The sequence below is a fragment of the Ipomoea nil genome, unplaced genomic scaffold (genome assembly GCF_001879475.1).
Source record: "Ipomoea nil cultivar Tokyo-kokei standard unplaced genomic scaffold, Asagao_1.1 scaffold3172, whole genome shotgun sequence".
Taxonomy (NCBI): domain Eukaryota; kingdom Viridiplantae; phylum Streptophyta; class Magnoliopsida; order Solanales; family Convolvulaceae; genus Ipomoea; species Ipomoea nil.
Genome location: NW_017619600.1, coordinates 2,362,966 through 2,387,530, shown reverse-complemented (window position 1 = coordinate 2,387,530; position 24,565 = coordinate 2,362,966). Strand labels below are relative to the sequence as shown.

General features: G+C 35.0%; 1 protein-coding gene and 1 long non-coding RNA gene across 2 annotated transcripts; both read right to left on the bottom strand.

The window, feature by feature from the left end:
* Positions 1-517: 517 nt before the first annotated feature.
* Positions 518-10,173, bottom strand: LOC109168093. Its single transcript, XR_002051976.1, has 3 exons — positions 10,074-10,173; positions 8,826-8,828; positions 518-527 (listed from the first exon to the last, which is right to left on the bottom strand). It is a non-coding gene; the product is annotated as an uncharacterized LOC109168093 (long non-coding RNA).
* Positions 10,174-14,609: 4,436 nt separating this feature from the next.
* On the bottom strand, positions 14,610-18,568 carry LOC109168032 (PGR5-like protein 1A, chloroplastic). The gene is made up of 11 exons (XM_019317082.1): positions 18,158-18,568; positions 17,090-17,205; positions 16,811-16,907; positions 16,590-16,690; positions 16,254-16,310; positions 16,053-16,129; positions 15,868-15,919; positions 15,543-15,653; positions 15,243-15,340; positions 15,098-15,161; positions 14,610-14,832 (listed from the first exon to the last, which is right to left on the bottom strand). Exons 1-10 carry the CDS (start codon positions 18,351-18,353, stop codon positions 15,098-15,100), a joined length of 969 nt encoding a protein of 322 aa, XP_019172627.1. The 5' UTR covers positions 18,354-18,568; the 3' UTR covers positions 14,610-14,832.
* Between the last annotated feature and the right edge of the window lie 5,997 nt (positions 18,569-24,565).

The window sequence follows — 24,565 nt, the reverse complement described above, 5'->3', positions numbered from 1 at the left end:
AAAATAAATAAAGACAAATATTTAGCGACACTAAATAATTCCCACTAGAATTTTTAAAAATAAATAAAAAATATTTACGACACCTAATAACCGCTGCTAATATTTAAAGTAAAAATAAATAAAAAATTTAGAGGCGGTTATATAAGTGTCGCTAAACTCTACACAAAAATAACTAATTATTCGCGGCGGTTACACCACCGTCGCTAAATGAATTAAAAACCGACACGAAATAAGTTTTCCATTGATTCCCATATTTATTGAAAACTGCCTTTAAATCCTTTGCGACACACTATTTAGCCACAATTGGAGAACCACCTCTATGAATTAAAACAGTGTTTATATGAGTCTGAATTCTCGCTGGAATTGAAGAACATATAGTTCACCAGGTTTTTGACCTTAGGATTTAGCTTAAGTGTTAAATTTAAACTATACTGTGCATAATATTTTAAATAAAATAACCACCAACAAGGGTTCATAGCTCAGTGGTAGAGTATTTAACTGTAGATCAAGATGTCACTAGTTTGAACCTGGTTGAGCCTGATATTCCAATTATAAGTTCATGATTAACCGCATGCCTAGTTTGTATTAACTAATTAGTTTTTGTCCACATCTAGAGCAGATAATGCGTTTGTTGGTTGAATGAGTATGAAGTAGGAATGCCGCGATCAGGCTTTCAATCTAGCGAGCATTGTTATATTAAACATGAATGATCTTGTTATGGATTATTTATGGTATAAACAGAGTTATATCTGTGAGATGATCCCCAACTAGCAACTGTTAACATTGTTAGATGTTATTTCTCATATTCTTATTCGCCAATTTCCTTGTACTGAAGCTGTGCAATAGAGGCTTCAAGAGTGATCACAATTTGTCTACGGTTAACAAGGGTTTGAGGCTCCTTTGGGATAGCCCGAGATCCTGGAACTAGAGCCGAGACTGTGTCAGTAGATGAAGCTGGAGCAGACACCGGAGGCGTTGCAGTAGCAAAATCAGGTATGACAGTAAGAGTAGCACGATCATCATAGTGATCCCTATGAGTCAAATGGTCATCAAATTGGTAGACATTGTCATGAGCTGTCACGGCCTCATCCTTGTACGGCTTGAACCCATGATTTTGAAGTACACCAAATATCAAACTGGGAAAAGGGAAATGTATTTTGGCCTCCCTCTTTTTCACAAAATCCATGAGATGCAAAAAGATAATTTCACCAAGATGAAAAGGATGTCGGTTCCGGATCGTGTATAACAAACCAGCCAACTGATCAGATACAAGGTGATGACGAACCGCCGGAAGCCAATTAGCCGAGGCAAGCCGTAGAAGAACTGAATAGACTGTAGTAAGTTTTAAACTCTTGAGTTTGGTACTAGGCCAAGAAATCTCCTTGTTGTGAGTCAATGCCGCAGCCAGTAAAGGAGGACTTGGGTCTGGAATGGCTTGGTGATTTGGAGTGCCCAAGTATGCATTAATGTCAGCCGGGCCAAAAGGATACCATTTTCCCGGATAAAAACTTGTTGAAAATGAGCCGAACCTTCAGCAAATGTATCCATGTTGAGGTTGGTGTATAATTCAGTAGTCAACCAAGCAGAATAAGGGCCAATATTCTGAAGAGAGGCAAGTAGATATTGGTCACGCAGAATAGGAATTATGTTGCACTTTTCTGCCAACTCTTCCATATTAATGGATTTTTCCAATATAAAACCCGATTAGCATGTACCCGCCATTCTGACATCAAAGATGGAGATAATAAAATAGGTCGATAGGATTTTTTGGATGTTTTTGACTTGGAACCGGATGGGGCAGAGATAGTAGCAGAATCAACACATGTCCCGGACCGTGTCACCCGAGGGGGAAGTGTGGAGCCCCTTCTTTGTTGCTTAGATGCGGACACAATTTCCACGTCATCTAAAAGATCCAGTTTTCGTTTTTCAACCGTACCTGAACAAAAAATTTTCCTTTCCCTTTTCGGGAAGATTTTTCCAAGGGCACTGTGATTATAGGGCAGATTCATGGGTAGATGACATAGGTATAGGAGCAAGCTCCGGCTTGGATGAAAGGATAGGAACGGTTATAGGAATGGTGAAGGCAGAGCAGGTCACGGGTGTCACAGAGGAAGACACATACTGCGCAACATTACGAATAGAAAAAGATGAAGGCATAGAGTGCACAAAATCAGACAATGCTACTAAATTTTCAGAGGCAACATGATAAACGATATTGCTAGGCAAATTATGAGTAGAAGGATCATAAGGATCCCCTGGCACAGGCAACAATTGGGCACAGAAGGAACCACTAGGCAGTATAGAAGCAAATTGTTCAGGCAGAGATATACTAAAATTTAATTTCCTAGATGCAGATAGTGAGAGATTATCCTCTAGAGGAGAAGGAGATATAGGATTACAGGGATACCAAATTTGTGGGTGACGAAACATGCACGGTCTCGGGCAGTGGCGAAGGAGGTGCGGCTGCTTCGACCGGAATAGGCCACGGCTCATCGGATATGTGTCGGGCAAAGGCCAGAAGCTGTCGTTTCTCCCTATCCGTGAGGCCTTCAAGAAGAGTCAGATTGTGCTTGATGGTGGCAAGAACTCTATTCGTAGCTTCTGATGAGAGAGGGGAATCAACATCAATTATTTTCCTGAAGAGACCAAGTCTTGCACTCGAGGATGTGTAGGTGATGAACTGATTTTCCATGGTTGAAGCGTGGTGAAGTTTGACAATGGTGGAAGAGTGAAAGGTTGAAGATGAGAGAGTGAGGTGGTTTCGGCGTAGAGTAGAGGCAAGAGGAGATAAATCAATTAGTTTTTGATGTGGTGGTTTCTCAAAAGGCGTGGGATGTGATGGATGATGAGACAAGCTTTTAAATCTAAGATGAAGAGTTAGAATATGAGAGATTTGAGTGGAGTTTGTTTGGAATTAAAATCTGAAGGTAAGATTTGAGTAGAATTAGTGTTTAAAAGGGATTAAACATTTAAGGTAAGGTTTGGATGGAATAGAATTATAAAGGTAAGATGGGTTTTTGAAAAACCACACGACCGGAATGACACGCACGAGATTCTGCAGAAAAAAAAATAACACGGTTATGACAATAAAGAATTAAATTTATTTGTGATACCTGGTCTGGTCGAAAAACCCTGTAAGACTGAGATTAGTGTCATTTGAATACCAAATAACATAATTAAGTGTACCTTTAACTTATTTTAAAATACGCTTTACCGCCTTCAAGTGTGATTCTTTTGGGTCTACTAGCAGTTAAGTATAGTAGACTGCCTATCATGCTCCTGTACAAGGTAGAGTCTACAGAGACTCCTTTTTCATCTTTGAATAGTTTGGTTGTCGTTGAGATAGGCGTTCTGGCATCTTTGGCTGATTCAAGACCAAATTGCGCTAGGAGATTTTTCGCGTATTTTTCTTGTGTTATAAAGATCTCTTCTTTTGGCTGATTTACTTGCAACCCAAGAAAATAGGCTAGTTCACCGATCATGCTCAATTCAAACTCTTGTTGCATGACTTTGACCAGTTGATCCGTTTCACCTGTCTGTGTGGATCCAAAGACAATGTCATCAACATAAACCTGGGCAATAGTAATGTGTTTACCTGACTGTTTAATGAACAGAGTTTTGTCCGATCCTCCTCGTTTGTAATCGTTTTGAAGAAGGTATTGAGCAAGTCTTTCATACCAGGCTCTCGGGGCTTGTTTAAGTCCATACAGGGCCTTTTGTAGCTTGTATACATAATCTGGATGATGTGGGTCTTCAAACCCTTTTGGTTGAGCCACATATATATCTTCCGTGAGATAGCCGTTTAAAAAGATTGTTTTAACGTCTATCTGAAAAAGTTTAATTTTTAAAGCACATGCAATAGCAAGCAGTAGCCGAATTGATTCTAGATGAGCGACAGGAGCAAAAGTTTCGTCGTAGTCGATTCCCTCGATCTGGGAATAACCTTGAGCTACAAGGCGGGCTTTACTTCGAGCGATGCTGCCAGCTGCGTCAGTTTTGTTGCGAAAAATCCACTTGGTACCTATAACATTTACATTATTAGGTTTAAGCGTTAGAGTCCATACCTTATTTCTTTCGAATTGCCCCAGTTCTTCTTGCATGGCCTTAATCCAGTTTTCATCTGTCAGGACTTCTTTGATATTCTTTGGTTCGATTTGTGAAGTATAACAGGCGTAACCGGCCAGTTAAAGATAATCGCGTTTTGGTTTCCCTCTAGTTTTCACGCCTGAACTGGGATCTCCATTGACATTTTGTATTGGATGATCTTTCTGGTTACGAGTTGGGATGTCAATGCCATCTTGATCAGTATCAGATTATGATTCTGGTTCTAGGTCAGGTTGAGTTGGTGTGGGTGACGGCATACGGGACTCTAGATCTGGTTCAGAAGTTTCAGGATCAGGAGTTTTAGGCCGGTTTGTATCAGGTTCTGTCACGGACTCAGGTTGTGAGACTTCAACAATCTCACTCGATTGATCATCAATTACAACATTAGTGGACTCCATGATGGTTTTGGTCACTTTGTTGTATACACGGTATGCCCTGCTGTTTGTTGAATAACCGAGGAAGATCCCCTCGTCGCTTTTTGGTTCAAATTTTGCAACAGGATTTCTATCCTTCAAAATAAAACATCGTGAGCCAAAAATGTGAAAGTATTTAATGTTCAGCTTCTTACCTTTCCATAATTCATATGATGTTTGATTTGTGCCCGGTCGAAGATAGACTCGGTTGATGATATGACATGCAGTGTTTACGGCCTCTGCCCAGAATTTCTGCGGTAATCCTTTAGCGTTTAGCAGTACCCTTCCCATTTCTTAAATGGTGCGGTTTTTTCGTTCAACGACTCCGTTTTGTTGAGGTGTCTTTGGAGCAGAATACTCATGGGTAATTCCTAATTGATTGCAAAAGTCATCGAACAACTTGTTATCGAATTCTCGGCCGTGGTCACTTCAAATTCGAATAATGGGTTCGTTTCTTTCTTTTTGGAGTTTTAGTCCCAGTGTTTTGAACGCTTCAAGTGCTTTGGACTTTTCCCTGAGAAAGATTACCCACGAAAAACGAGAAAAGTCATCAACACATACCAGTATGTATTTCTTACCTCCAAAAATCTCTGTTTGAGTTGGACCAATGAGATCCATGTGGATCAGTTCTAGGCAGTGACTCGTGTTTATGGTATGTTGAGCTGGATGAGATGATTTGGTCTGTTTCCCAGCTTGGCAGGCACCACAAATGGTTGATTCGACTTTCATCTTGGGTAAACCACGAACACCTTCTATCTTCACTAGTTTATCAAGTAGTCTATAACTAAGATGCCCCAGTTTTTGGTGTCATAGCTCAACTTCATCTATGCTGGTCCTGCAACAGGAGATATTGTTAGTTAGAATATAGCAATTATCAGTTGACCTTTTACCTTCCATAACGCATTGATTTGTTTTGTCCAGGACACTACAGTTATTTTTGGTGAAGCACACGTTCCAGTTTTGGTCACATAGCTGACTTATACTTATGAGATTTGCGTGAAGTCCACTGACTAGCAATACTTTTTCTAGCTTTGGCAGGCCAACTATATTTAGCGTTCCTATGCCAGTGACCTGACCTTTAATACCGTCTCCAAAGGTAACTTCACCTTTGCTTGCATTTTCGTTACTTAGAAATTTGGCATTTCATGTCATGTGACGGGAACATCCGCTGTCAAAGTATCATTTCTCTTCTCTTCCTGCACTTTTAGAGTAAAAAGAGACAAAAGAGATATAGTCAGTCTTTTTAACCCAAATCTATTTTGTAAAGGGTTGGATGTTCTTGTGCCTGAACTTCTCGATTCTCTGATCCTTGTAGAAGTAGTAGCATTCGGGCCTAGTATGACCGCGCAACCTGCAATAATGACACACATGGTTATAGGGTTTATAAAATTGCTTGTTTGATTGCTCTATACCATTGTTTTGTCTAGCTGAGCTGGATTCAGGGACGTCCACTGGATCAGGTCCTGATGCTTTGACAAACACCGTTTTGTCCTTTGATGTACCCCCAGTGAAACCCAGACCAAATTTTGTAGAGGATTTTCTTCATGAATCAAGTATTTGGTCAAGTGTTGAAGTTGTGTCCATCATTTGGATTTGCCTTTTATAGGTGCTTAGCTCCTGCTTCAGTGTCTGTACCTCCTGTTTCAGTCTCTCTTCTCCATCAGCTGCCTCTTTAAGGAGGAAATCTCTGTCAGCTACTTGATTTTGATACACTTTAATAGCATTGGTTACAATTCCTATCTCACTAGTCAATTTATGATTTGCTTTTCGTAGGGCTTCCCATTTAGGGTACAACTTATTAAACTCAACTTCAAAATTTTAGAGAACTGTTTAGTCAAAAATACAACAGTATCATCACCTGGTTTGTCTGAATCATATACAACATTATTTTCTTCAGCAGCAAAAGCTACATTTTTTTATTTTTTCGTGTGATCAGTTAAAATATTCATTTCATAGGTTCTAAGATTTCCCATTAACTGAGTAACAGTTTTGTTTTCCCAGCCGTCGTGTTTCTGAATGACCGTGACTTTCATTTTGAACCTTGGTAGTAACGACCTCAGAATTTTTTTAACAAGTTTTTCTTGGGGAAAAGGTTCATCGAGAACCATCGCACGATTTGCTAGTTCTTGAACGCGTGTGAGGAAATTTGTGATGGTTTCATCCTCACTCATCCGGAGTTCTTCAAAATCGAACTGTACCAGTTGCAACTTCGATTGTTTTACAGACGTTGTGCCTTCGTAAGTAGACTCAAGGGCTTCCCACGCGCCTTTAGCTGAATCATAACCTGCAACTATGGGAAATTGACTTTCATGGATAAGAGAATAAATAGTATCTAAAGCCTTATCATTGTTTCCAGCATTCGTTATTTCAGTTTGGGACCATTCGATTTCAGGTTTAGTTACTCGCGTTCCATCATCACTGGTACTGGCTTTAGTCGGATGAGTCCAACCTGTCACCACAGACCGCCATACTGCATTACCTTGAGCTTTAAGATGTGTACGTGTGCGAGCTTTCCAATAAGCGTAGGTTTCGCCGACTAGCTGGGAAAGAACCTTAACGCGATCCATTCGATAACACTCAACAACCCGTGAGATTGAACAAATTAACAGAATACGGAAAAATAAAAAAAAAGCCGCTGAAAGCTTGAGTTCAAGAGGCACGGAATAGCTAGATCGACAGACTAATAAATTATGTCTGTAGGCTCTGATACCAAGTGAAATTACACCGTGAATCTTGAATGTAAGATATAACTTAGAATTCTACTTGATTTTATGTTATGCGACAATCCTTTTCATTAATTAGATTATTTAATCAAATGTAAATAACAGAAATTGAAAGCATAAAATAACGTAAGAACACAAGAGAATTGTTACGCAGTTCAGAGCGCATCTCCTACGTCTGCGGGGCAACCCACGTCTGTCCAATCCACTATAGATGTTCACCAAGGAGTTATACAAAGGTAAGTACAAATGACTATCAGCCTTAACTACCCCAACCCATCCTAACACCTACTCAGGACTGAACCATGCATGCCATAACAATCTTCAAGCGAAGCTTCAGCTGTTCTAGGTACTGACTGTGCAGCTCAGATAAAACACCCTTAAGAGATAATAATTTAATGAAAGGAGATTAATATAATCACTTAGTAAAGAATTCCTTTTCTCTCAATATAGCAGTTTTCAAATCGGCAACTTTCCTCATTGGTGTGGCTTCCTTTTATAGTAATAGGTAACCCATCACTTGATCCATATTATTAACATCACAAAGTCTTCAATCAACCATAGCCACACAATGTTGTCTTGAACCCTTCATACTTCACGCAAAAGCAGACTTCCAATCTCCACCATTTAATATTAGCCTTTTAATTAATATTAGATAATAAGTAACGGTCCAAAGAGTTTTAATCTAACTAATAATTTAATTAAATTAAAACTAAATAAATTAGTCAACAAAGGTTTTTAACGTGTACTAAATTTGTACACTTACATTCCCCTATCTTTTTTGTGTTGCTTTACCCACATACACTTGGGGTGGCTGTTCATGATGACTGTAAGCTGAAGTTAAGCTGGTGATTGTCGAAAAACTTGGTGAGGCAGGACAAAGCTATGAGGACTTCACTGCCAGTCTACGACTTTGATTTTGTAACTGAGGAAACTTGCCGGAAGAGCTGAATTTTCTTCATTGATTGGTAATATATAAATTCTTTAGGGTCCACATTGCTTAAATTTTTATCATACTATCTCGTTGTCAATTCTTGAAGCCGAGCAGGTTGCATTTGAATTGCTGTGCACTGAAATGGAGAGCTCGCCATAATGTTTGCTTTGGTTATGTCTAATGTTTATATTATGCTGGGAAGTAGAATTGGTTAGATATGTTGTTGGCCTTTTAAAGCTTCATCTCCAATGAGAAACTTAAATGATTTTTAAGCATACAGTAATTGCTATTCATGGGGTCTTGAGATTTCTTCTTACGAGATTGTGTGCATCAACTCTGAGATTTATGTTTTCCAGTGTCTTTTTTTGGGTACATCTAGGTCATAACTTATTTTACCATTGAAGGTCATGCTCAATGTTCTAGGTTTTGAAATTTGTGAGGGGTGCAAACCTATGATTGTAGTTTTACACTCGGTTTCAAAATTTGTGGGGGTGGAAATTAAATTTATGATTGTAGTTTGATACTGAACTTATTTATGATATGAAAAAATAATGTGAAGCGTGCATGTTATTTAGTAATCATAAATATGTACATTGTTACTATGCTAGGAATGTCATGCTGTGTGAAAAAAAAATAAAATAAAAAAATATGTACATTCTTAAACTTGAGGTAAAACACGACTGAAAATTATGGAATTTCTGACCATCTAAAAATGATCTTAAATCAGGTCGAAAGTCTTGTTCCGACTACTTTTGGTATCCGGAAAAATCTTTGTTGCTATTTCCGACCACTTTTTACTTTCGACTTGATATAAGATCACTTTCAGGTGGTCGGAAATTCCATAATTTCCAGCCGTGAACTGCAACCTATGAGAGTAACTAATAAATATCATAAATGTCTATTGTCTTGTGTTTTTATTTTTATTTTTGTATGATTTACCTTTTATGTATACGAGTGAGATTTATCCTGCATACTTTCAAGTAGTTCTATGATTTATGGTTCCTTAATCAGAAAAAAATAATCACAAATGCATAAGAAATTGGTAAATTTTGAAAAATGTTCCAAAATTAAATTTAGAAAAGAGTGGAATTATGAAAAAAAAAAGAAAAAATAAAAAAAAAAGAGGCAACAACTTCGTATTTTGTCAACTCCCTTGCCAAACAGAAGTTGGCGGTAAAATTGACACTTTTTTTGTTTTTAATACTAACGATTAGAAATTTGTTTAACGAAAGCTATCCAAGAATGATGAGGAGAATCAGAAATGGATTCCGACAAGCAAGTAATTCACCACTATACACTGCTCAAGAATTTAAAATCTAATTGTTAAAACAATGATTTTCTTCAAATACTAAGAGCAATCCCAATAGAAGGATCTTCAATGGTTTTTGTAGTGTTAAAAACTGATGGAAAGGTTTTTCACAAATGAGAAGATTGGATTTTGAATATGAGGTAGATTCTCCTGAAATGCACTGATTTTTGCAGTTAAAAAAAAATTGAACAGCGAGACGCGCAATTGCGTCTTATTGTCCAACCCACACGCGCCCGCTGGAGCGTTTCAGAGTTGGCAGCCACTCTAAAATGAATGGCCATTTGGCCATTGCCAATGCAACGCCCAAATCAAAAAAATAAAATAAAATAAAATAATTATTATAATTTTTATTTCCTATAAATATTATCTCTTCAACAATTTTAAACACTTCATCATACTCTCAATTCATTCTTATACTACCCTCAATTCATTCATATCACTCTTTCAATTTATGCATCTCAAACCAATTTATTTTGCAGCCCCCAATGGAAAGAGGCAATTCAAGTAATCAAAATTTCCAACTCAATTTTTCTTCTTTCCAAACCCAAGAATACATTTATGTTGAGCTTGATGGAGTACAATAGATTATTTACCTGACTCTTGGTGTTTTTCATATTCCCCCTTTTATTATTCTGCATGTTGCTGCCGCTTCCTCCATCACAGAAAAGTAGCGTCACCACTACATTAATCATAAATGCATATAATTAATTTCTTTCCTAATTCTTATAGGACCTTCTCTAATTTGTCACGAAATCTGTTCTGGATTACTTTCCTTATCTAGTGATTCCCTTCCTAAAGTGTGGGAGGAACTAAGCCTTTATAGGCAACAGATCCATCGTCTCTCATTGCCTATGCTCCTTGGCTATCCCCCTGCAGCCAACTCTTCTCTCAACACTCCACCTGACTCGACTTCCCGACATTTCGCTGACTCGACCATGTACAAATGCAACAGTAATAGAAATAGTACTTTACACAACTTTGTCAAATTTTTGAGAATTACACAAAGCTGTCTCCCTCTTTAATTTTCTCATTTAGACATTAAAGTCAAGCTTCCTTTTAAACTTGAATAAAAAAAGACAAACTTTAACCATCCATATAACACAATGATATGAGTATCTAGAGGATGTAGTGTACATATCAACTATCCTTTTGCCATCTAGTATTTAGAAATTAGAAGCCACCACACTCGAACTTGACAATTCATATGTGGTAGATCCTTCATGTGCTGATTTGACTTCTGCATGCTGCCTTTAATAAGGCTAAATTTCTCCTATAATTGGACTACAGAAACAACGTTGTGCCCTCACGAATGTTGACTTTCGCAGCATACTATAATGTTTTATATTTGCATTGCAGAGTATTTTATCCAAACTGAACAAGTACTATAGTATTTTATCACCTTAGCTGAAACAAAAGTCAAATAATATGTTTTATTAGTATTCGTAAAGGCAAAATATTCTCAGAGATGTGCATGGTTGTTATTAGGGATGTCAAATGGGCCAGTCCTTTGAGTTTTGGACTAGCTCTACAGGGTTGATGGACTTATTGGCTTGGGCTAAATGAATTTTTATTTTTTTTTATTTTTGAGTTGAGTTGGCCCCAACCCTAAACAACAGATTGTTAGGCTAATCCAACGGGCTAAATTACTAAACAAAATTATTATTACAAAAAAAAGTAGGTTCATAAATATATATATATATATATATATATATATATATATATATATAGGGAAAATGACACTTTTTTCCCCTAAATTATATATTTATAGCACTTCTTCCCCCTCAATTATTTATGTAAGCACATTAGTCCCCTCAATTATTTTAAAAGTAGTGGTTTTTCCCCCAAATATATTAAATTGACATTTCTACCCTTAAAGCAAACATTTTATTTATTTCACTTCTCCAACAAATTATTGCGTATATGTAGCGATTACCACGGTTCGGTTCGAACTGAACAAGACACTATAACAATCGAATTAAAATTTTTCAGTTATGATTCAGATCTAGAACCCAATATTTGGATTTTAATTTATTAAATTTAAGAATTAAAAAAAAAAAAAAAAAAAAAAAAAAAAAAAAAAAAAAAAAAAAAACTGGATCATGAACCGTGAACCGGCGGTTTCGGATCCAGTTCGCGATTTTGAACCGTCTTTATTTTAAAATTTTATTTTTTATTTTAAAATAGTTAAATTCAACAATAACTGTATTTTTATATTTTTTCAGTTCGGAACATGAATCAGTCATTCCGGTTCGCGATTTTAATAAACTCTAAATATCGCGTTTTGATTATAAATTGTAATTGGAATATTTTGGTTTGGTTGCTATAGTATCTGTTTGGTTTGAACCAAATTATAGTAATAATTTGTTGGAGAATAAAAATAAATGAAATATTAATTTTAAATATTTATTTTAAGGGTAAATATGTCCATTTAACATTTTAGGGGGAAAAAGAGCCACTTAAATAATTCAGGGGGAAAAGTGCTATAAGTATATAGTTTAGGGGAAAAAAGTGCCATTTTCCCATATATATATATATATATATATATATATATATATATATATATATATATATATATATATATATATATATATATATATATATATAAACACGCACACACCATATATATATAGTGTGTGTGTACAGTGTGTATATATATATATATATGGTGTGTGTGTGTTTATATATATATATATATATATATATATATATATATATATATATATATATATAGTGTGTGTGTGTGTACAGTGGGTGTGTAGTATATATATATATATATATATATATATAGTGTGTGTGTGTGTGTACAGTGTTTGTGTAGTGTGTGTATATATATATATATATATATATATATATATATATATATATATATATATATATATATATATATATATATATATAATGTTTCTGTGTACATTGTGTGTGTATATATATATATAGTGTCTGTGTGTACAGTGTGTTTGTGTATATATATAGTGTGTGTATATATATATAGTGTGTAGTGTGTGTGTGTGTGTATATATATATATATATAGAGGCGGGTTCAGGTGCGGCAGTGTCTTGTGGTGCGGTTATTTCTTACGGTGCGGCAACACCAATAGTTCACCAAATATGCACCATCAACGTTAGGAAATACACCACACAAAACAGAGTAAACAGAGCCCTGCATCACCAAACACACACCATTAGGTGTGTTTAAAAACACCATACACTGTATTTTGTGATGTTTTATTACATTTCGTTGGGGTGTGTTTTTATTACACTGTTGGTGCATATTGTTAACACTGTTGGTGTATTCTGAAATTTGACCGCACCGCCGCACCGTAAGACCCCACCGCATATGAGCGCTCTTCTATATATATATATATATATATATATAGTGTGTGTGTGTAGTGTATATATAATGTGTGTAGTGTATAAAAGTGCATTATTTTATATATACTATCAAATAATGTACCTTCAATACACAAATAATGTACATTTAGTATATTAAAAATGTACCATATATTCATGGTCCACACAAGTTGTATGGACTATGGTCCATCCAATAATGATTGGATATTACACGGGCCAGCTCAACAATCCATGGGTTGCCCCAACTCCATCCAATAACCCAATAGGGCCAACCCAATGAGCTTAGGCAAATTATGCCTTGGACCCGTGTCCACAATTCATTGTGGACACGGGCCCAAAACGACGTCGTTTTTCAAAAAAAACGCGTCTTTTAGTTAAAAAAAAAAAAAATTCGCGCGCGTTTTGCCGTTAACAGCGTTAACGGCGTTATTTTTTTTTGGTTATGAATGTACAGTTATGCCGTTATGAATGTATAGTTATGCCGTTATGAATATACAGTTATGCAATTATGAAATTATGAACACAGAGCTCTAACATTATGAACTTACAATTATGAACATATATAGTGATAAAATTATGACCATGGAGCTTTAAAATTGTGAATATAGAGCTTCGAAGATTATGAATGTACAGTTATAGAGTTATGAATCTACAGTTATGGAGTTATGAATCTACAGTTATGAGATTATGAATCTACAGTTATGGAATTATGAATGTACAGTTATTGACCGAATTATGAACAAAGAGCTCTAACATTATGAACTTACAATTATGAACATATAGTGATAAAATTATGAACATAGAGCTCTAAAATTGTGAACATAGAGCTTCGAAAATTATGAATGTACAATTATGGAGTTATGAATGTACAGTTATGGAGTTATGAATATACAGTTATGGAGTTATGAATGTACAGTTATAGAGTTATGAACGTACCGTTATGGAGTTATGAAAGTACAGTTATTAACATATAGTAATAAAATTATGAACATATACTCCTATAATGAAGCGGTCTGAAATTAAAAAAAAAAAAAAAAAAAAAAAAAAAAAAAAAGAGATAACAGTGCCTAACGGCACTGTTACCCATGTCCAGCAAGCATGCTGGACACGGGTCCAACGCATAACGATTGATGAGCTTACTTTTTTATTGGATTGAACTTTTTGGATTTTAGCCCTGCAATTTTTAGGACTTATTGGGCTAACCCATTGGTTCAGGGCTAAATTGACATCCCTAGTTTTTATACATGTCTGCTGTTGCATTTGTACTTGGTATTTAAATTTTTTTAGGAAGAATAGAACAATGAATCTGACCCAACATTAGGAACAAATTTGGTCTGCATCTTATTATATTGGAATCAATGTTGGAACAATTATAGGTTGGTAAGTTAATCAGTTTTTAATGTAACACATACTATAAGAATAAATAAATAAATAAATCATCTGGTCGTCTTAGCAGAAGTAGAAGTAAGGCTGTTTTCAACCCAACCAATGTTGGACTTGCAAGATGATGTGGAAATTAAAAAAAAAAAATTGTTTCTTTTGTTTGAAATTCACCGTGACTAGCAAAGTTGTTACTTTTGTAAGTTTGCTAATGGCAGCAAAAGCTGCCGCACCATTATTTTTTTTATTAGTTATTTTATTATTATATTTATAATATAATATGAAAGTGAGGTCACTTTTAAAAGTGAGAGAATATTGTAGGAATGTAAAGAAAATAGTGGAGAAATTGCAAATTTGATGATGTAGAAGTGTGACCCATTTTTGAAAGTGAGAGAGTATTGCAGGAATAAGGATGGGCTAATGCAGTTTTATTTAGAAGCTTGAGCAAAGGTATTTTTCAAGAATATACATATGACACAGCAAGATAGCAACACATTGGCAATATAATTCTCATGTAGCAGTACAGTATATATTCACCCCCTCAACACTAGAATTGATTCCACTTTCATAGCTTCATCCATATGCATTACCTTATTCATTTTGCCAATGTGCAATGTCCATCTGCATTGAGAATGAGTGTGTCAAAAGGCTGCTAATACTTGCAATCACATATCAAACATGGACTAAAAGTAGTAAGAAAACTGCAGAATATGGTTGAACTCCATCTCTGTGGGTTCCAAGTATTTATAACAACTCTTCAGTGTTGATTTTACCATGTTTTAGTTATAAAAATACTTCGTAATAAAACGACCGTTACTAAAAATATTAGAAAGATGAGGTTGTTTAAGCTGGTCTAGACTGAACTATATAAGACGAGAATAGGTACCTAGGTTCCTTCAGGCAAGGTGATCAGACGTGTTTTTGAATCGTATATCATCTGCGTCTCACAACTGTGTAAGAATAAGCCGAGGGTCAGAATATGCAGAATACCTTGTTATGTATGCAGGGAAAAGCGTATATGTCAAACCTACTTTGTGCATTTTACGTTGTTGGTGGAACCTCCGCTGGATACTGACAATATGGTACCGAAGAATGAAGTGTTTTCTGTTCCACAATTTGGACAGGCGCCCTGGAATTAGAGCTTCACTAGTTAACTTTGAACGATACGCAAAAATATAGTTCAGATGAAACATCAAGCAAAGTTCAAGTTATAGCTAGTAGCAAAGGCGCAACTTTATTTCCTTATATACTGCCATCACATTTTCGAGAGGCAGGGTGATGGACTTGGCCCTCTACCGGCCCTGCCCAACATCTACAAACGATGAGCTTACCTTCACGATCAGGACATCTTTCACGATGATTCCCGTGATTGTAAAAGATAGCCACAGGATGAAAGGCAAAGCAGCAAACCATGTGAAGATAAAGCTGAATGGCTCCGGAAGCTGCAAATATGAAATAAGCATGTCACGCCAAGACGAATACACCAAAGATGCTTAGGAGCAAATGGCTCGATGAATACACAATTGGCACTGTCAAACAATCAAATATGTAATGCAGAAATTTATCAAGTTTTACGAATGTTGGTACTGCAAAGTAAACCCGAGTCTTAGCAAGGAAGTAACTGAAGGAACCAAAACAAGTAACAAAGAAAATTACCTCCAACAGGTAAGTGATTTCAAATCCAGTCAAATCGTCAATGAAGAAAAATCTGGAATGAGATAAGAACAGATTAAGTTTTATTCCTATAATTAAAACTTATAGCGGTTCAACAAAATCTATGACAAAAGTAATGTTCTAAATTTAAAATTTAAAAAAAAAAAAAATCAGTTTGTGTCGCTCACAATCCCAGGGCTACCAAAACACCAGGAACATTGAGCAAGAACATCTTCAGATAGTCAACAGAGAGGTCACTGTAAACCTGCAGAATGTAATACCAGTTAATCCAGGATAACTAATTCCTTTCTTAGATTATACTCCAAAACTAAATCCCGGGGCAATACAATTATTCTAGAACATTGCTTTCAAATTACTGACAAACAAACCTTCCTACTGCGAAGACTGCACCGGGGACCCTCAACCACAATTTCACTACCATCCATCTAAAGGGAAAAAAAAAAAAGCATATAAATTTAGAAAACAAAAGAGAAGTAGTTGCTGATTCTAATGGAAAACTTAGTAACACAGAATAAGTTTCTGTCCGTTTGGTGAAAAATTATGTGGCAACGGAACAGAATTCTTTTGAAATTTAGAGTACACTAAGTGAAAGGTTCATGCAGTAAGGATAAGAATAAGATTTGGTCTTTCATTAGTGTATTGATTGGATTTATATACTAAGGTATTTACAGAGTAAATAGAATTTGATGCTGATTCTAATGCACCTTAAGTTTCAATTTTAGCTCGTCAAATTCTTTGTCAGACAAAATTGGATTCCCAGAAACATAAGCCATTGAAGCTTCCAAAAACCTCTGTTCATCAGCACCTGCAATTTATGGCACTTTGACATTATAGGATTTATCGCCAATATTCACACATCAATTTAATGATAATGACTGGAAATATGTTAAAAAATCTATGGTTCGTGAATGAAAATCTTTCGTACTTAGCATGACTACACTGCTCCCTTCCCACATCAATTCCTCCTTGAGGTTGTCAAATTCCTCATTTGACATTATCGCCTTTCCTTCATAATAGAATGCCTATGCAATGAATCAAAAAACATATATATCATAGAATTAGAAGCGAGCCACACAAATAGAATCTCCTTTTAGAGAAAATCAGGTCAGCTAGCAATCTTGACTAAAGATGAAACAATTTAAGGGAGATTTTCAGAGGTGAAGTTAAAAAAAAAAAAAAAGAACTAAAGGTTCTGCTTCTATACTTGTAATGCTTGAAGAAAGTCTTGTTCCATCTCGCCCAAAGACTTCTTCTCTTTCTTGTCAATGCTGCAGTACTGCAAGATCTTACTGTCTTCAACTTCATCTTCTTTGACTTCACCTGAAAAAAAAAGGCGGTTTACTGGTTGCAATCATCGACATAGGCTATGCTATCAAAATGGTACCCTGTGCTTGATTTTCCATATTGGCCCTGTTTGGTAACATAGTTAGCCTATCAGCCAATTTTGGCTTGACCACTATTACCTGTTTGACTTGGTTAAACAGCCAATATGAGTGTTTGATTAATTAATTTTTTGTAACAGCTTATTGCTCCAAAATGAGCAAATTTTTCGATAAGTTTTTTGATGAAGTCATTTTACATGTAATCAGCTATCAACTAATTTACCAGACATCTTTTTGCAATCAGTTAATGTTATCAATTAGTCAAACCCACTAACTCAATCAGCTAACAACTATTCCAAACTCAAAATAACTTCTTAGATGCCATTAATCCAAACTACACATCAAAATCACATGAATTCCAATTACTTAGGCAAAATTTTGGACTATTAGCTAGTCCAGTACTTCCTGAACTTCATGTCAGCTTCATATATACAAAATGAAACATCTAGGGGTAACTCCAACCAAGTTAGTCAGATTGTTGACTTAGTAACCAAAAGGTTACAAGTTCGATTTCCAGGGAGCGGCCTGTTGGCCGTTCTCGTTGGGAGTCCAACTTGTAACCTTGTGTGAAGTTGTAATTGTTGTAGTTACCAAGTTAACAATTTCGCCATCTTAGATTGCTTTACCTCCATGTGATCTTTTGACCGCTAGGGTTACAAGGCAGAATTTAGCCGGTGCACATGGGTAGTGGTTGCAATTTCCGACTTCATTAAAAAAAATGAAGCATCCAATTGCTCATATGAATCCTTAGTTGCTCATTTTTTTCCCATTAACAAATTTTTTCAAATAATCTAATTCCTCTTCTTTCACCATAATCATCTGTTTCAAAGTATTCTAATATTCTAAGCAAATAATACAAGAAAATAAGAATTTTTGGCCGGAAGACTAACCTGGCCGATCACTGGTGGCCTTGGGAGATAGAAGCAGCAGCCTCCGTCGAAGCAAGAACTTCCCACGGGCGAAATCAATCAACGGAAGCTTAGAATTAGAAGGCAAAGTAGGTGAACATGCAGAAATGAATGGTCTTCTCAGCGGGGCGCGAAGAAAGCGGGGAGTCGTGATAGTGAAGACAAGTTTGGTGGCCATTTATGGCGGCGGCGGCGGCGGTTGTGGGGATGGTGGTGGGAGTGAAGCGGTGGCGCAAGTCTGCAAAATGAGGGTGCATTGGTGAAATTGAGCGCGGGGATTCGAGGGTATTGGTGGAGGAGAGAGATAAGGGAGGTGAAGAATGTGTGGCGGGAAGTTGGATTCAATTCTGTCCCGATTCGGAGAAAATCTTCTTTGGCGTTATGATGTTACAGGAACTGCAAAGACAGCCATCAAGGTTTTATCCCAGGAATCCGTGAAAACCTTAGTCTTGTCAAAACGTGGATGGCTGGCGTCTGCACGTGTTCCTCACGTACCCATAACACAGGTTTCCAGCTATTTTGAATAGGAAAATATAGAATCTCACTTTTTACTCCCAACTTCTACTTCTTCTCACAAATCTTTTATGTAGACATTTTTGAAAGCCTACATGATTAAAATATCAAATTTTTTGTTTGTCGGGAGTAAAAGTAAAGTAGTAGAATTTGAGAATACATGTAGTAGAACTCATCTGAATAATATCATAAATCTTATGAACTTGCTTTTTAGATTTATGATGAGGTAAATTATGCAAATTTAATTTTGAGGCTCAACATTAAATTATATGCTTTTGCGTACAAAGAGCTCAACCCAAACACCTCTGCTGGCAGTTCAAACCGAAATCGCCTATTCTAGGAACATGAACCTTCCTAAAAGGTTTTAATTTCGAAATTGGAACCAACAGTTCGAAACTCAAACTAAATCGCGATCACTCTTAGCTTAGCTTTAACAACAATAATGCAAATACTAAACAAAGAAAAATTCACCGTCCACTATTTCACCATCTTTATGGATTGGAGTCTAAGACTTTTGAAGTGAAAGATTTCATCTTTCGGGGGGCAAAGAATTTAAATAGAAATATTTTCAAAAAAATTGTAATAGAAATAGTTGGAGAAAAAGATTCACTAATTAACCTCCCATGCATATATATCATCAATTCATCATCAACGTAACCTATCTATTTAATAAAATTCTAAAGGATGATCTTGCAAGTTAATGGAAATTTTAAAGAGATGGAGCATATCAAAATCCAAAGAGACATTGATAAACTAATAAGAATGATCCACAAGAATTGATTTGAAATTTTAAAAAGTGGTTGGAAAATTAAAGAAAACTAATGCTTAGTACGTATTCAGACTATCCGAACTCAATATGTTTACTTAATTACTTGCAGTTTTAAAGATACCTTATAATAGTATTAAAAAAAAAAACTTTTTTTTTGAATGCTACTAGCTCTATTACATTGTATTAAAAAAAAACTTATAATAAATAAAATAATATTATGACCAAAGACATTGTTATGGAGCAATATAACTGTGATTCTTCCAAATGGGTGATCACATGTTCGAACCTTAGTGTAATCTTAGTGGCTCTTTGTGTTTCAGTAGGTTGAGAAAGTATGTATGGACACTAGTACTCAAAAGAAAAATATTATGAAAATTAAGATAGATGATGAAATCTATACTATATATAAAAACAAAATCCTGAATTTTAAATTCCTCCCAACTCCTAAAAAATCTCGCTTTCTAATAAAATATATTGTTTTTTACTTTCCTATTCGTACTATAATTCTAGGTTAAAATTCATATTCTTTCAAAAGGTTGAACCCCAACCCTAAGGGCCCCCCCCCCCCCTCCCCCCCACACTCCGACCCAACAGAGCATTTGGGGGGATGTAAATCATGGTACCTGAGATTTGTACTTAATGTGCGTGAGTTTTGTACTTAATGTGCGTGAGATTTGTGCTTAATGTGCGTGAGTAGTTCAGAATTACGAGCTCAGGAAGCAAAACAGAAAACTCACGCACATTAATGTGCGTGAGTAGTTCAGAATTACGAGCTCAGAAGAAAGCAAACTAGAAAACTCACGCACACATTAACGCCCAAGCTTCTTGTTACTTCTTCCTTCAATTTGGCCATGGATTCTGGATTATCGACTCGATCCCTGGTCATTCTTCCAAAGTTTCACATCTATGATCAGTTGAGCTGCCCATGCGGGTTTAAAATTCATATTCTAATATTATAAAATAGTGTAATACAATTTCTAATAAAATATATTGTTTCCTACTTTCCTATTCGTACTATAATTCTACATTAAAATTCTTATTCATATATAATACAATAGGGCAATATATTTTATGTGTCAACACTGATAAACCCAGTTAAAATCAAACTCAATCTCACAACTCAATGTTGTACTCAAACATTCCTAAATCACCTATAAATATAGCCCAAACCCAGCACTCCATCACCAATCGTTATGCTGTGCATCCGTATGCACCATGCATGGTGCATACGGATGCCAAAACGACGTCGTTTTATTAAAAAACGCGCGTCTCCCCTTTAAAAAAAATTCAGGTTCGATTCCCAGCAACAACATTATATTGTTCATTCATTATGGAATTTTAGTTCATAGATTATGGAATTATAGTTCATTGATTATGGAATTATAGTTCATCGATTATGGAATTGTAGTTCATCGATTCTGAAATTTTAGTTTATAGATTATGGAATTTTAGTTCATTCATTCTGGAATTTTTAGTTCATAGATTAGATTATGGAATTATAGTTCATCGATTATGGAATTATAGTTCATCAATTATGGAATTATAGTTCATCGATTATAGAATTATAGTTCATCGATTATGGAATTTTAGTTCATATGTTGTTGCTGGGAATCGAACCTGATTTTTTTTTTAAGGGGAGACGCGCGTTTTATTAAAACGACGTCGTTTTTGCATCCGTATGCACCATGCATGGTGCATACAGATGCACAACATAATTTGCCCTCCATCACCCAGACTTAAACAGAAGATTGAGGAAGAGCAATTTGAAGCATTCCATTCTATTAACTTTAGTTTCTATATGTGAAATTAAATAAAGATTACAAGTTCCTTTTGGTGATTATGCAGTTTTTGTTTGTTTGTTTGTTTGTTTTTTTTTTTTTAATCTGGCAATATAAAATGTTATATTCATGCTTTAGTTTCCTTTTATATTTATTTATTAATTGTTTTCTATTATAGTTGTTTGTCTTGAATTTCCTCATATTGCAGAAAGTATTCCAGGCAGGCATGGTGACCGATCATCATTCTCAATTTTATTTGGTAATAAAGTGATGACATAGAAGGGTTTAAGTATTGTATAGCTTTTTCCTCTTTTATATGTATCAGATTTTACAATAGGTTTCAAGTATTCTGTAATATACAAAAAAAAAAAAAAAATTCAAGTGTATTAAGATTGATTATATTATTTTGAACAATAATATTTAGGGAGTTGTGTTCTTCGATCTCCAGTACACTGAAAATTATTCTATTTCAAATAACTTTTTTTTTTTTGAATGCTACTAGCTCTATTACATTGTAGTATCTGTTCATATACTTTCTCAACCTACTGAAACACAAGTACACTGAAAATTATTCTATTTCAAATAACTTTTTTTTTTTTTGAATGCTACTAGCTCTATTACATTGTAGTATCTGTTCATATACTTTCTCAACCTACTGAAACACAAGGAGCTAATAACGCCTCCACTGAAGCTTGAACTCACAACCTTCCTAATGGAAGTCCAACCTGGGTACCATTGGACCACATAGTCCTAATCTATTTCAAATAACTTAATAACTGAATGTATCAATAATGTATCAAAATTAGAAGTAATTATAAAAGCATTTGTTTATTATTTTTAGTATTTCAAAATTATAATCAACTTATCATTTAAATAATAAAATTAAACCAGAACGCATAATAACAAATAGATTAAACTAAACGACAATCAACATGGATTAAACTAAATGAAACGCAGGCTAACGTAAAGGCGGGCAGAAAAACAATTAATTTAACAATGTAAAATAGTAGAGACAAATACCAATAATAAAGACCAATAATTGAATTACAATTCAGGAAGCTAAACAAATGAATCACTAGGAACTAGTAAATCAAATAACAATTAAATTGGAAAAGCTTAGGATCATAAATCAATATAGAATTTTAAAGGTAAATTCATCAAAAGTTCCTAGAACAAATTACTTAGCAAATCTTTGAAAGATTAACAACAATCTCATTAAGATAAATAGGCAGTAAAAAAAACTCCTCAATTCAATCCAACATGCAATACGGAATTCCTAAAAATCAACACTACACATATACTAAACCAATTGAAAAGAATTATGAAATGCTAAGTACGAAGATTAACCAGATTTCACTAATATACTTGTGCCGAACGGAGACTTGTTAGGACTGCTGAATCACGAAATTCGCTAAAGCCGCCGGAAAACTACACCCAACCGTACCGACCAGAATTGATTCGGGATAAATTGATGATCGGATTTAAGCTGCTCACTGCCTCCGAAATTAGTTCGGAGTGAAATTGATGATGAAGATGATCCACCGATCGAATTGGTCTCTCTTTTTATACACCTAGCCTCAACCACTTCACCGAGCTCCCACACAAATATCGCTCCAATTCTTGGTAGCACTTCCACAGATGGGCTCATACTAGGGGCATCCATAGAAGACTTTTTCTGTCCGTTCGAAGTTCTCCGATGGTCGATCGGAAATTGATGAAGACCGTGTCTTCTGAAGCTGCTCTCCACACCGTCCGGTCTTTGGTTCCCAAACTCTGCGCCTCTCTCTCCGTAAGCTTTTGTGACCATCAGAAAGGGGAAGGTCCGGAAGGACGATTTAATTAAGAATAGGCCCTAGACTTGGGTTTAGATATGGGCTGGTAAAATTTTTTCAACTAAAACTACTATTTATTATTTATTATAACTAGTAATTCACACGCGCGATGCACGGAAAAAAATGATGTTATTATAAATATAAATAAAAAATAGAAAAAATAAAAATAATTTAAATTGTTTAATATAATAGTATTTTTGAACTTCCATTGGTCAAGTATTTATTATTTTTATAGAATACAATATTACAATAAAAATTAAAATTAAAATTTTGTATGATTAATATAATCTCTAATTATGTACATATTCAAATAAACTTATAGAGAGAATTTACATAATTACATTGATTTATTCTTAATTGTATTTCATCTATATTATAATTTTCAAATACGAATAATAACTAAGATAATTACATTAAGAAAGCAAATTTCAAATTTTGTATGAGTAAATTTAAAATAAATGTAACCCTTTGTTATGGGGGAGAAAAAAATAGCTATTTTATTTTTCAAATGCTGTGTTTTTTTTTTTTTTTTTTTTTTTTTTTTTTTTTTTTTTTTTTTTTTAAATTTTTTATAGTAAAGGATGTTGTGGTTATTTTGTAATAATAATAAGGATAGAGATAGTAATTGTAACAATAATTACTCACCAAAATAATAATTGTAATATTAATTACTTCCCAAACCATATAGCTTTATTATAGTTAAGATAATAATAATAATAATAACAACTTAACAAGTACAGGCGTTATTGGCTCTTTGTGTTTCAGTAGGTTGAGAAAGTATATGAACAGATACTACAATGTAATAGAGTTAGTAGCATTCAAAAAAAAAACCCCAATTATTATATTAACAAAACTAATTAATAATAAGTGAAAATACAAAATGTACTAAATATTATATTATTAAATATAACAAACTTTATTAAAAATAATATAATATAATAATATAAACCACTCACTTTAATTTTGACCTAGATGCAAAAATTACAAAATTGTCACCGCGTTTTTTTTTTTTTTTTTTAAATTTTGATAATCTTGGACGTTGATTAAAGCGAGATGAATGGCTCAGATTAAACCGCACAACCGCACGAGAACCGATTTCTATATATATATATATATATATATATATATATATATATATTTAGATTCAGGTAAAAAGACATCTTAAGATACAAACCTGTGGATAATATGGGGTCGTTGGATGTTGAGATTGGATGGTCCAGATGTGGTATAAGTTTTAGCGCGTGCGGTAGGGGTTTTTTTTTACGCTAAGTGGTGTGTTTTTGCTTGTAAGGGGTTATTTCTGGTATTTTACTTATGTTTGAGACCTAGTCAACTTAGACCACATCTCCTCATCTCTCACGCGCATCACACTTCTGCAGCCTTTTCCTTCCGCTTCTCTTTGTCTGTCCGTTCGTTGGTCGTACACTTCCGAGCTTCGTGTCGTTTTTACGGATTCATCCCTCACTTTTCACTTCCACGTAGCAATGGTCGGCTGCAC

What these genes read in the sequence shown, in the direction of transcription:
- LOC109168032 (XM_019317082.1), bottom strand. Translation starts at nt 18,353, where the DNA reads ATGGCCACCAAACTTGTCTTCACTATCACGACTCCCCGCTTTCTTCGC. An exon ending in AGCTAAAATTGAAACTTAAG is followed by an intron (nt 16,311 to 16,589) that starts GTGCATTAGAAT and finishes TTTTCCCTTTAG; the next exon opens with ATGGATGGTAGTGAAATTGT. An exon ending in GCAGTCTTCGCAGTAGGAAG is followed by an intron (nt 16,130 to 16,253) that starts GTTTGTTTGTCA and finishes TACATTCTGCAG; the next exon opens with GTTTACAGTGACCTCTCTGT.